The sequence below is a fragment of the Phocoena phocoena genome, chromosome 11 (genome assembly GCF_963924675.1).
Source record: "Phocoena phocoena chromosome 11, mPhoPho1.1, whole genome shotgun sequence".
Taxonomy (NCBI): domain Eukaryota; kingdom Metazoa; phylum Chordata; class Mammalia; order Artiodactyla; family Phocoenidae; genus Phocoena; species Phocoena phocoena.
In genome coordinates this window covers 95746586-95759174 of record NC_089229.1, presented here as the reverse complement: position 1 = coordinate 95759174, position 12589 = coordinate 95746586, and the positions used below count along the sequence as shown (strand labels likewise).

Sequence of the window (12589 nt, the reverse complement as noted above, 5' to 3'; positions counted from 1 at the left end):
TATATCTATATACCTGTACCTATATCTACCTGTATCTATCTATGTCTAGACATGTCTAGATCTAGATAGATAGATACAGACATATAGATATGTATAGGTATATATTTTTTGCCTTGGCAGAGAGAAACTCATCATGTTCTCAATAATAAAAATAAAGAAGACGGGGTCTTCCCCGGTGGTGCAGTGGTAAAGAATCCACCTGCCAATGCAGGGGACACGGGTTTGAGCCCTGGTCCGGGAAGATCCCACATGCCGCAGAGCAATTGAGCCCGTGAGCCACAACTACTGAAGCCTGCGCGCCACAACTACTGAAGCCCGAGCGCCTAGAGCCCGTGCTTAGCAACAAGAGAAGCCACCTCAATGAGAAGCCCGTGCACTGCAACGAAGAGTAGCCCCCGCTCGCCACAACGAGAGAAAGCCCACGCACAGCAACGGAGACCCAACGCAGCCAAAAATAAATAAATAAATTTTTAAAAATTAAAGAAATAAGACAAATAAAACTAATATATACTCATTAAATAAAATTTAGTGGAGCATAGGGGAAAACAACACAGCCAAAATTATACCACTAAAAAACCCTCAGATTAATATTTTGAGTATTCTGTACTATGTATAGGTTTAAAAAATCGAAGAAACCACATGTATGTATAACTTTGAATCCTGCTATTTTCTCAAAGATAAATGTAACCTTTAACCATATAGCTAACTCGACCTTGAAGTCTAGCAAATTTGTTCTCTTCTGTTTTATGTATCTGTCTTCTATTTCCAGTTGAACAATTGTTTTTTATTTGCGTCTTTTTATGTTTTCCATTTGAACAACTGTATTTTACTTGTGTCTTTTACTGTGACATCAAGTCCTTACTAAAAATTAAAGAGTTGGTCTTTTCAGGGAGAGCAGTGTGCTTGATGTTGGGGACATGGCCCAGGGTGTCCAGCAGCTCTGGGGGTGCCTGCAGGACCGTCCAGCCCAGGGCTGGGCTCACCGAGGTGTCTGCAGGAGTGCGACCAGCAGGAAAGTGTGAGCCAGCTGTTGTCAGCTGGACCGAGGCAGGAATTCCCAGGAGGGAGAATCTAAAAGGATGCGGGGATCGGGGAGTGGGCGATACAGTAGGTCTTGAGGACACCTGAGAGCTGTCGAGGTGTACTGGAAAGGACATGCCTTCGCCGTCCTGTACCAGCTGTGGGGTTTGGAAGAGTCCCTTCATCTCCCTGAGCTTCAGTTTCCTCCTTGGTAAAACGTGGATAATAACTCATCCTTTGCAAAGCTGGTGTGAGGAGTCGGTGAAGTAACACACGGGAAGCGCCTGATATAAGAAGATACAGAACAACGTAGAGCTGTGACTATGATTGCAGCCAAGGAGTTGTGCGAGGTGAAGCCAAGACTATTTGACTCTTTGAAGGTTGATCACAGGGGCTTTGAAGTGTTTCAGAAATGAACTGAGACTACTTTCCCACACGGCACTTGAACAGGGGGATGAGGTGACTGTCTCTCGGGAGAGTGCAGAAGACGCCGTGTCCCGGGGGATGAAGCTCAAAGCCGAAACTCGAGGAGACGTGTGGGCGTAGCGCGCAAACCCGCAGGAAGGTGGAGGGTGAGAAGGGGGCTGAGGGACGCGGAGGATTTCTCTGGCTCAATGGTTTGCTGCAGCTGTGACCTGAATAGGAATCTCTGTCCCCACCGCCCCACGCCCAGGGTTCAGTCCTCAACCCAACCCTCTCCCGTCTGGGCTCCACGGTGGGTGCCCCTGCTCAGCACCCCGGGGTCATCCTTCCCGCCCATCACTCCTCTGATCCAGTCCACGTAGTTGAGCACTTTGGTGTAGAAGCCGTACCCCTCACCACACCCAATGCCCCAGGATACGATGCCCGTGGCCACCCAGCGACGGGCACGATCGTCCCACACCACGTAGGCACCACCACTGTCCCCCTGGCAGACACTCTGTGGCCGCGTGCTGTCCCCGGCGCAGAACATACCGCCGGAGAACACCTCGGTCCTCCGCTTCTCTCGGAGCCAGGCCTCGCAGGCCGCCCTCGGGGCCACGGGCACCTGGGAGTATTTCAGCTCCGTGGTCAACCGGCCGTTCTCCACGCCAAAGCCACTGACGTAGCCCGCCAGGCCCGGGCGGTACAGGGCCTTGCGGTCGGGCAGGCAGACCGGGAGGAGGTGGGGGCCCAGCGGGGCACTGTGCCGCAGCTCCAGGAGGGCGATGTCCCCGTGGAAGTTGTGGGTCTGGTCCGGGCGGTAGTCTGGGTGCACGACCACGCGGCGCACCGGGTGGCCGCCCAGCTCCAGCAGCTCGTCGATGTTCGTGTGGCCCAGGAACACCTCCGCGCGCCGGCTCTTCCCGAGGAAGATACCGTCCTTGGGGTAGATGGTGTGGGCGGCGGTGAGGATCCACCTGTCGCCCAGCAGGGCCCCGCCGCCTCGGCCGTAGATGCTGGTCAAGGCCTGCCAGGGGAAGTTGCCCAGCTCAGCTCTGGAGGCACCAACGGGCTCCCTGTTCTGGGCGATGGGGATGACCGGCCGTCCGCAGACTGGGAGACAGGAGGGGTAAAGTGAAAAACCAGCCGCTGCATCTGGAAACCTACTTCTGTGAAGTGCTTTCTCCTGCCTCCTCAGCCATTTTAAAGACACTTTTTAATTTTAATTTTAATTTATTTATTTACTTTGCCACACCGCGAGGCATGCAGGATCTTAGTTCCCCAACCAGGGATGGAACCGGTGCCCCCTACAGTGGAAATGCGGAGTCTTAACCACAGGACCTCCAGGGCAGTCCTAAGCCACTTTTTTAGACTCTTGGTGGGACCTTCTTTGAGCAAAATCATGAAGCAAGCAGTTTGTCTTCAGTGTCTCCTGTCCTTGTTTCTGGGTCATTTCTCCATTTTTAAAAAAAATAAATTGTTTATTTATTTATTTACTTATTTTTGGCCGCACTGGGTCTTTGTTGCTGTGCACAGGCTTTTCTCTAGCTGTGGCGAGCTGGGGCTACCCTTGAGGTGCGTAGGCTTCTCATTGCGGTGGCTTCTCTCGTTGCAGAGCATGGGCTGTAGGCGCGCGGGCTTCAGTAGCTGTGGCACACAGGCTCAGTAGTTGTGGCACATGGGCCTAGCTGCTCCACAGCACGTGGGATCCTCCCGGACCAGGGCTCAAAACTCGTGTCCCCTGCATTGGCAGGCAGACTCCCAACCACTGCGCCACCAGGGAAGTCCCATTTCTCCATTTTTAACATCTCCCCCTCCCAAAGCACTATGTCAGGCTCCGCCCCCAGAGCTTTCTGTGGCTCAGGAGTAAAACCTGAGAAATGTACTCAGATTGGGTTAGAAAGGCATGTTTGACTCAAAAAAACTGGGTTTCAAAAATGGTGGACCTGAGGGAATTCTCTGGCGGTCCAGTGGTTAAGACTCTGTGCTTTCACTGCCGAGGGTGCCGGTTCCATCCCTGGTGGGGGAACTACAGTCCCACAGGCCGCTAGGCTGGGCCACAATATTAAGAAAACCAACACTCCCCACAAAGAACCCCAAAATGGTGGACCTGAACCCTCATCTATTGCTGGTGGGAATGTAAAATGGTGCAGTCACTGTGGAAAACAGTGTGGCATTTCCTCAAAAAGTTAAACGCAGAGTTAGAATGTGAACCAACAATTCCACTCCTAGGTCTATACTCAAGAGACCTGAAGACGTGTTCAAACAGAAACTTGTACATGAATGCTCACCGCGGCAATATTCATAAAAGGCAAAAAGTGAAAACAACCTAAATGTCTATCAGTCTATGAATGGATAAACAAAATGTGGTCTATCTGTACAGTGGGATTCTATTCAGCCATGAAAAGGAACAGAGTGCTGGGACTTCCCTGGCGGTCCAGTGGTTCAGACTCGCTGCTTCCACTGCAAGGGGCGCAGGTTTGATTCGTGCTTGGGGAACTAAGATGCAACATGCTGGACAGCTCGGCCAAAAAAACGAAAAGAAAAGAAAAGGAATGGAGAACTGATACATGCTACAACGTGGACGAACCTTGAAAACATTATGCTAAATGAAAGAAGCCAGACGCAAAAGGCTATTATATGATTCCATTGACATAAAATGTCCAGAATAAAATCCATAGAGATAGAAAGTCGTTAGTGGTTGCCAGGAGATGGGAGAAGGGAGAGCTGGAGTTTCTTTCTGGGGTGATGAAAATGCTCTAGAGTAAGTAGTAATGGTTGCACAACATGGTGAACACACTAAAAGTTACTGAATTGTACACTTTGCAAGAGTGATTTTTATGTTATATGAATTTTATCTCCAAAAATTTTTTTTTAAAAATGCTGGGCCTTCTGGCGCTGTGGCATTAAGGTAGGGAAATATTTTGGGGACAGAGAGCCTCTCTGTGTATCGTTAAAGCAGACCATGTCAAAAGAGGGTTTTCTCTTATTTCAACTCATCTGTCCCTCTGATTAGCTTCCTTCTGGCTTTTCGTTTCCCAGTTATCCCTTGATCCTCGAAGGAGAAGGGATGAGCTCCTTCCTTCTCCTTTTCTGGGCCTTCTTGGTTCCCCTTTTCTGCCTCACTTTCTGCCTTCACCTCCCCCTTTCTATTCTACGGCTCTCCTGTGCCCTTAGACAGGCCCTGTGCAACAGCTGAGGCTTGTCTGGGAAGTGGCCAACGTCATGGTGCCACAGGTCCCCACTTACCAGGCACACAGCGAGGAACCTCCTCCCTTTCCTGTGTCTGCTTCCAGGGCACCTGGGCGGTGCAGGTGAGTGTCCCTGGGAGTGAAATGAGGGAGGCACAGAACAGGCTCAGAATTGGGAGGAGGGGCTGAAGGAGGCTTCAGACCTCTTGGGGGGAGTGAGGCAGGTAGGAGCTGGTTCTTCAGCAGGTGGGGACTTACCTGCGGGCATAGCCTGATAATAGGGCTCCTGGCAGTGGCTCTGGATCTCAGTGGAGCTGTCTCCAGGTGTGTTGATGGCCTCAGGGTCCCCACTGGCCTGGCTGATGGGCTGACTATGATTCATACCTAAAGGGAAACAGAGGTCAATAGGACAGAGAACAGAACTGCAAACTGGCAACCCAGGGACTGATTCTGGTCCGTGGCCATATTTAGTTTGACCTGCACGGTCTTTTTTTAATTTTATTTTTTAAATTAAAAAAAACCTTTTTTTCGGCCGCATGGCTTGCAGGACCTTAGTTCCCCAACTAGGGACTGAACCTGGGCCCTCGGCAGTGAATGCACCGAGTCCTAACCACTGGACCATCAGGGAATTCTCAGCACAGTTTTCTTCTTCTTTTTTTTTTTTTATTATTTGAATTATTTTTCACGGCAGATTGTTAATGCTATAAAGGTTTGAAAGTAACTGTGAAAGTAGGGTATGGGAAACAGGCATTTTCATATATGGTTAGTGGGACTGTAAATTAGCAAAACTTTTGTAGGGAAATTTAGCAATATCAAAATTAAAATTGCAAATGTTTTTCACTTTTTTATTTCTAAGAATTTATCCTCATATATGTGCTCAAAGATGTATATATGAAGATATTCAGAGCAGTACTGTTTGTGGGAGAAAAACACCTATCAGTGGAGGACTAATTAAATAGGATGCGTCAAAGGAATATTGTATGGTCATTAAAAAGAATTAGGCATGGACTTCCCTGGTGGCGCAGTGGTTGAGAGTCCGCCTGCCGATGCAGGGGACGTGGGTTCATGCCCCGGTCCGGGAAGATCCCACATGCTGCGGAGCGGCTGGGCCCGTGAGCCATGGCCGCTGAGCCTGCGCGTCCGGAGCCTGTGCTCCGCAACGGGAGAGGCCACAACAGTGAGAGGCCTGTGTACCGCAAAAAAAAAAAGAATTAGGCGATGCTAACCACATGTATATGGGATGATCTTTAAGATATATCATTGAAGCAGTTCCCTGTCAGTCCGGTGGTTGGGACTCAGCACTTTCACCACCGGGGCCTGGGTTTGATCCCTGATTGGGGAACTAATACCCCAGAAGCTGCACAGCACGGCCAAAAAAAAAAATCATTGAATGAAAAATGGCAAATTTAAAACAGTGTGACTATTAGCAACACACACGCCCACAATATTTATATTTGAGTGGCCTGGAATGTCTTTGGAAGAATACCCAGGAAATAGAGAACAGAGTCATTTCTGGACAGAATAGCCAGGGATTAGGGGCCAGAGGTTAGAGGAAGATTATTTTTTTGAAAATTTTACTGTGGGCATGTATTATCTTTCAAAAAACCTGGGGTTACCATTTGAAAATCTGGAATTTCACTTAAAAATCTGAATTTTTGGCTCGAGATGATCTGCAAGTGCTGGGCCTGTAAATATGCAGGGAGACAAGAGCTGGAGCTGAGCTGGGTGCCCCTGTGACTGGGCTGCTCACCAGCAGGGCGGGCCGGGCAGCAAGGGCCTGAGCCCAGGTGTCCCGAGCCTCCAGCCTCAGCTCCCACTTGTCACTTCAAGGTACCGGGGGCCAGGGGCTTCCCTCCCTGCACCCCAAGGAGCTCACTCACCCACGGCTTGGTAGAGGGCCAGGAAGCCCTTGTGGAGGCCCGGGGTTCTGTCCTCAGAGGCGGGTGAATGGAAGGTCAGCCGCAAACTGTTCCCTGAGGACACAAATTCCCTCTGACCAGGGGGGCTGCCCAGCAGGGAGCCCTGCTGCCCACAGAACCGGCTGGGATCCATTCCACTGGCTGTGATCTGAAGGGGGGGGCAGGCAGGCGTGGGGTGAATCTGCACCACAGGTGGTCACAGGGTCATGCCGCAGCCTGCACCCCCAGCCCCGCACCACCCCGTGGAGCCTTCCTCAAGTTGCTTCCTGCTCCATTACTGGCTCCCAGGTTTCTTCCATCCATGACCAGATACCTAGCAGATTTCTTTAGCCTGCCATGCTTATCTCATACAGCCCACAATATTTCAAGAATTGAAATAGAAACTTATAATAACTGGATTATAAGTTCTAAGAAGGCAGGAACTACATCTATTTTGCTCCCCACTGAGTCCCTGATGCTCAACCTGGTACCTACAGCATCACAGATTTGAATCAATGAATATGCAGACGTAAGTCCCTCCCGTCCAGCTTCTTCCACCTCCATCACATTTCACTTCTCTGAGTAACTTCCCGTGGCCAACATCTGAGAAGCGAGAAGACCCTCTGCACAGACTGAGCCCCTGGGGTTCCTGGCCTTCCCTGTTGTCCTTCTTTTGGAGTATCTCTCCTCTTACCCCACAAACTATAAATGAAGCCCCCGCAAGGTATGGAATCTAAGGACACAAAATGTACACGGTGTGGTTACACTGTCTACTGTTGCCTAACTTAAATCAAAACCCCGCTCAAATGCCTTTCTATGGGGTCCCCAACCCAAGGAAGGGCACCTTGGAAGGAGTTCCCCTGGCCACCGCTTCATGTTTAATCTCCCTCCCGGGCATACAGCTCACAGCTCAACTCATTTTATTGCTGACTTTCATACTGATCCACACATCCTGGGTTCTTGCTGGCTCTTCGTTCCTTCATTCTCCCCAGATCTTAGTCTCCTCTCCTATAAAATTGTCTGTGGAGGCCCCTTCCAGCCAGGACACCCCTGTGTCCCAGGGCAGCTCCCCAGTGTGTGCAGAAAAGCATTGGGAAAGTGACACCAAATACCCGCTCACTCAGAAATCACTGTGTTGTGTGTCCTACACGCATGACAAGCTTGGGTTTCATTCATTCTTTCCTTTATTCCCTTGACAAACAGCTGTTTATTATGTTCTGTGTGGGAGATGCTGTGCTAGGTGCCGGGGATACAGCACCATGTGAATTAAGACACAGTTCTGCTACCGAGGAGACCAGAATCTGGCTGAGGGTACTGACGGGCAAAAGATGAACTAGGTTACAGTGTGTTGAATTCTGCATTCGAGATGTGTGTGCGTGTGTGCGTGTGTGTGCGTGCATGCGTGTGCGTGCGTGTGATTTACTCTGGAAGCAGGAAGGAGGGAACAATCCTGTTCCTGAGCGCGAACTCCGTCAGTGACAAGGGAAGAGTCAGGCTGGGATTAAAATGATTCAAGGCTAAGGAGAACAGGGCACTGTAGGTGTTCGACAGACATAGGCTGAGTCGAATAAAGTGTAGTCCCGACTTCAGCTAAATCTGAAGAAATAAATACATGCATTTATCTCTTCTCCCACCTCAAATCCCACTAATAGGACAGCAGAGGGATAAAAATGGATATGTTATCAAGGACAAAAAGGTGAGGGGAGGTGATAGCTGCTGAGAGATGCCCACAACGTTTGGAAGGTGGAGTGGAGATGGACACATGGAACCCGAGTCTTGGGCTGGGGCAACAGAAAGCAGCAGGTTCTGATCACAGATCTCTGGGAGGTGTCAGAACCGGCGTAAGCAGGAGACGGGAGGATTCCTCTGAAGAAACCGGCTGTCACCAGAGAACACCCTTCTGCTGTGGATGTGCAGGAGGCCCCCAGCAGTACATCTGGGTCACCTCGTGGATAACCCGATTTTCAAACCTGTCGTCTGACAGATTTCAGCTATCCACACAGAGCATCCAAGAGCGTTCTGCACGTCACTCTTAAATATGAATGGACAGCCAAGGATTATCACACTTTGCAGGAAAGTCTCCAACATGAAAAGCACAGGCCAGAACAAATGAACGGTATAAAGGAACTTGGTGAAGAAGACAGAATACAGGGAGCAGAGAAATGGTTTTTTTTTAATTTCTTTTTTTTTTTTTTTTGTGGTACGTGGGCCTCTCACTATTGTGGCCACTCCAGTTGCGGAGCACAGGCTCCGGACGCACAGGCTCAGCGGCCATGGCTCATGGGCCCAGCCGCTCCGCGGCATGTGGGATCTTCCCGGACCGGGGCAAGAACCCACATCCCCTGCATCGGCAGGCGGACTCTCCACCACTGCGCCACCAGGGAAGCCCGAGAAATGTTTTAAAATAATTCCAATAGAGGGAAAAGAGTAGATATTGCCTCTACGAAACAAGAACAAGATTCTACAAAAAGGCACGTTTAGATAATTAGAATGAACCTTTAGACATGAAAAAATGTTAGCAGGAAAAAAAATCATTAAAAAGTTGGGATTTACAATGAGATCTCCCACAAAGTGGAACAAAAAGACAAAGAGATGGAAAACAGAACAGAATGGATAACAAAACTGGATAATCTGTCCAGAACCTAACAACAGTGAAATTATAGAAGTTCCAGAAGGAGAAAATAAAGTAGATGTCTGGAAATGATTTAAAAATTAATACAAGAACTTTCTCAAATTGAAGGGTCTTGATTAAGAGAGTCTCTGGATTAAAAGAACCCTGTACAGGGGCTTCCCTGGTGGCGCAGGGGTTGAGAGTCCGCCTGCCGATGCAGGGGACATGGGTTCGTGCCCCGATCCGGGAGGATCCCACATGCCGCGGAGCGGCTGGGCCTGTGAGCTATGGCCGCTGAGCCTGTGCATCCGGAGCCTGTGCTCCTCAACGGGAGAGGCCACAGCAGTGAGAGGCCCGCGTACCGCAAAAAAAGAACCCTGTACAATGAGTACAGAATGACCTGACCTGCATCAAGGCACATCCTGATGAAAGTTCAGAATTATGGTAATAAGGAAAATATGCTGAAAGTTCTAGAGAGAAAACACTAAGGCTCAGGAGTTCTAACAACACTAGGGCTAGAAGACAGTGTCATTAAAATTCTGAGAGAAAATGACTTCTAACCTAGAATGTAACCCAGATAAACTATCCACCAAGTGTGAGGGGAGAACTAAGACATTCAGGGCTATATAAGTTCCTCTAAAATGTGTTCCCTCATTCCCTTTCTGGAGGAGAATGTGCTCCTCCAAAAGGAGAGAGTAAACCAAGAAAGAGAAGGAGACGAGAGTCACTTCCAACACAGGACAAGTAAAGGAAATCTCTGGAAGGTGGGAAAAGGGAACTCCTTGACAAGTGAAGGCTTAGAAAGCAAAGAGACTGAAGAAATAAGTCATGGGGACGTCACCCCATGTGGGATGGGGTGGAATGTCACCAACGCAGAGGAGGACCGAGAGACTGAGATTTGTACTTGAAGATGTCAAGAGATTTACTCTCCTGGCTGAGAGTTTGGGGGAGATTTGTTACAGAGAGAACTCAGCAAACTAAAAATCAAACAAAAAACCCCCAAACCCCCAAAACACTATGTAGTTATTGACTGCTGGGAAATCCAAAAGCTGGAGAAAGGAAATTGTACACCAGGTGCACAGATGTGAGTACTTCAAAGTCATAATGATGTAAAAAATGAATATAGTTTTAACTAAAAACGCTAATAGAGGTAAACTGAGAGGATGGGGGAGGGGAAACGTGGGTGGTGAAGGTCGAAGAGAGATAAAGCTAAGTCCTCATCTTTTAGAGCTGGAAGTTAATAGAGAAATTATTTATATTTCTGAACATAAACACCAGATGAAACAGCTACATGAATCATAAATGACTGCCCTGGGGAGCAGCAATGGGGCCAGGGGGAGGAGGCTGGAGATGATAAGCCTTGGCGTACTCTGATTTTTTTTAAAAAAATTATGCACATGTATTATTTGGATAGAAATAAAATTTAAACCAAAAGATAATGTAGGGACTTCCCTGGTGGCACAGTGGTTAAGAATCGCCTGCCAATGCAGGGGACATGTGTTCGAGCCCTGGTCCGGGAAGATTCCACACGCTGTGGAGCAACTAGGCCCGTGAGTCACAACTACTGAGCCCACGAGCCACAACTACTGAAGCCCGCGCGCCTACAGCCCGTGCTGCACAACAAGAGAAGCCACCGCAACGAGAAGCCCGCGCACCGCGACGAAGAGGAGCCCCCGCTCGCTGCAACTAGAGAAAGCCCTCGCGTGGAAACGAAGACCCAACACCACCAAAAATAAATTAAAAAAAAAAAAAAGATAACGTAAAGTACTGTTTTTAAAGTGTCCTTATTCTGAATAATGCCCTTGTCATATGTGAGGTTTTGCCACAGCGCCTCTAAGGGAAACTCATAGTCACCTAATCTTTTATTATATTTACATCCAGCTTCCTAGCCTGACAGAGCAGGCACTCAACATACTTGATGATGGATTTTTAATGACTGATGTGTGAGTTCCTGCTTTTGACTCTAGGGATTCGCAGTATTTGTGTGTCCCTTTATGAGACTTCCAAAGGCAGGGCCAGACCTGCTGCCCTGTCCTCGTCTATGGAGCCCAGACGGCAGGGGGCACAGGCACCGGGCCTCCGGTGGGAGGATGTGCGCTGGGTACACCTGGCCTCCCAGGTAAGCCTCGTGCTTCGGGGCCGGCTGCCCCTGGGCTCCAGGCCGAGAGGCTCCCTCCACAGAGGCCCTCCCAGCTCACCGAGACGTAGTCCCGGTCACAGTCCGGGGACGGCTCCAGGTCGAAGTCCTGGAAGACGAGCCTCACGGCAAAGCCCTCTGGAGCCTCGATGTCCGTGGAGCTCTCTTGGCCTTTGATATACGGTTCCGGGTACCCGGGGGACATCAGCTTCTGGGGCAGCGGCTGGGCCAAGAGCACGGAGCCCTGCGTGGGGCAAGCCTGGAGGACTCCCCAGAGGAGCAGCCACCACCTGGGAGTGGGTGAGGGCAGATGGGACCACATGGCTGTGGCCTGGAGCCTGCGGAGATACGAACGCAACAGGCAGTGCTGAGGGCTGAGAGGCCTGGGAAAGGCTCAGCAGCAGCGGCCTCAGCCCTTGACGCCTGGGCACCTCTGGCCACTTGCTTATTGCCGCCCCCCCCCGTCACCCCAATTCCTTCAGCCTCCTGGTCAGCCCGCGCTAGGAAGGTGAGTTTTCCACCATTGCCCACCTCCCTGCAGAGTCTCATCCTCGCAGCGGCTGCTTTCTGCTTCAGCCAGACTCCCCTGGGGTCTGAAGGAGCGACAGGAGTACAAGTGAGGGCCATTTATTTTTTTATTTTATTTTTCTAGCCACATGGCATGTGGGGTCTTAGTTCCCTGACTAGGCATCAAAGGCACCCCCTGCGGTGGGAGCACCGAGTGTTAACCGCTGGACCGCCAGGTAAGCCCCAGGGACATTTAAAGGTGACGGGGTCTTGTCTGGAGCGTTGAGCCTGAGCACCCCGGGGAGGGCTGCTGGAGGCCGTGTGTGTATTCATCGGCCCCTGGGTCCCCTCCCGCATGCCCACCCTCCTCCTCCGCAGCCTCCCCAGCCTCCCCAGCCTCTCCAGGCACGCTCACGTGTGGCCTGGGCAGCGAGTGGAATGGGGCTTCCCCAGAGACAGCTCCCCTGCTCTGAGTCCGGGCATCTGGAAGCCGACATCTGAGCCCTGAGGGGACCTGGCCCGGGCCAGGGAACAGGAAGTGGGGCTGGAGGAGGCCCTGCGGGGGAGGAGGGAGCAGTTACTGGAAACGCGTTGAGTAACTCTCGGCAATTCCCTTTTTCTAATTCTCTGGCTTGAGCGCCACCTGCTGTCTGATTCAGGAATAGCTCACCCACCGCAACTCGGGAAAAACATCTCGAAAACCACGCTGGCCCTCAGGAGAGACCAGGGGTGGGAGGGCACTGACTCTTGACTCTTTTGCACTATTTAAAACTATTTAATTTTTACCATGTGCATGTATCGCACACGGTAGGATGGCTCCTTG

At 50.5% G+C, this 12589-nt stretch overlaps 1 protein-coding gene across 1 annotated transcript; it reads right to left on the bottom strand.

The window, feature by feature from the left end:
• Positions 1-839: 839 nt before the first annotated feature.
• Positions 840-12259, bottom strand: C1RL (complement C1r subcomponent like). The gene is made up of 7 exons (XM_065888225.1): positions 12182-12259; positions 11321-11597; positions 6494-6680; positions 4872-4997; positions 4672-4746; positions 1714-2535; positions 840-991 (listed from the first exon to the last, which is right to left on the bottom strand). Exons 1-7 carry the CDS (start codon positions 12247-12249, stop codon positions 840-842), a joined length of 1707 nt encoding a protein of 568 aa, XP_065744297.1. The 5' UTR covers positions 12250-12259.
• Between the last annotated feature and the right edge of the window lie 330 nt (positions 12260-12589).

Bases quoted from the DNA above. Each gene is read 5' to 3' on its own strand.
- C1RL (XM_065888225.1), bottom strand. From the start codon at position 12,249: ATGCCCGGACTCAGAGCAGGGGAGCTGTCTCTGGGGAAGCCCCATTCC. The intron at 11,598-12,181 runs GTGAGCGTGCCT...GTATCTCCGCAG, and splicing joins ACTCGCTGCCCAGGCCACAC to GCTCCAGGCCACAGCCATGT. The intron at 6,681-11,320 runs GTGAGCTGGGAG...CCCCCCCTTCAG, and splicing joins GTGACCGGGACTACGTCTCG to ATCACAGCCAGTGGAATGGA.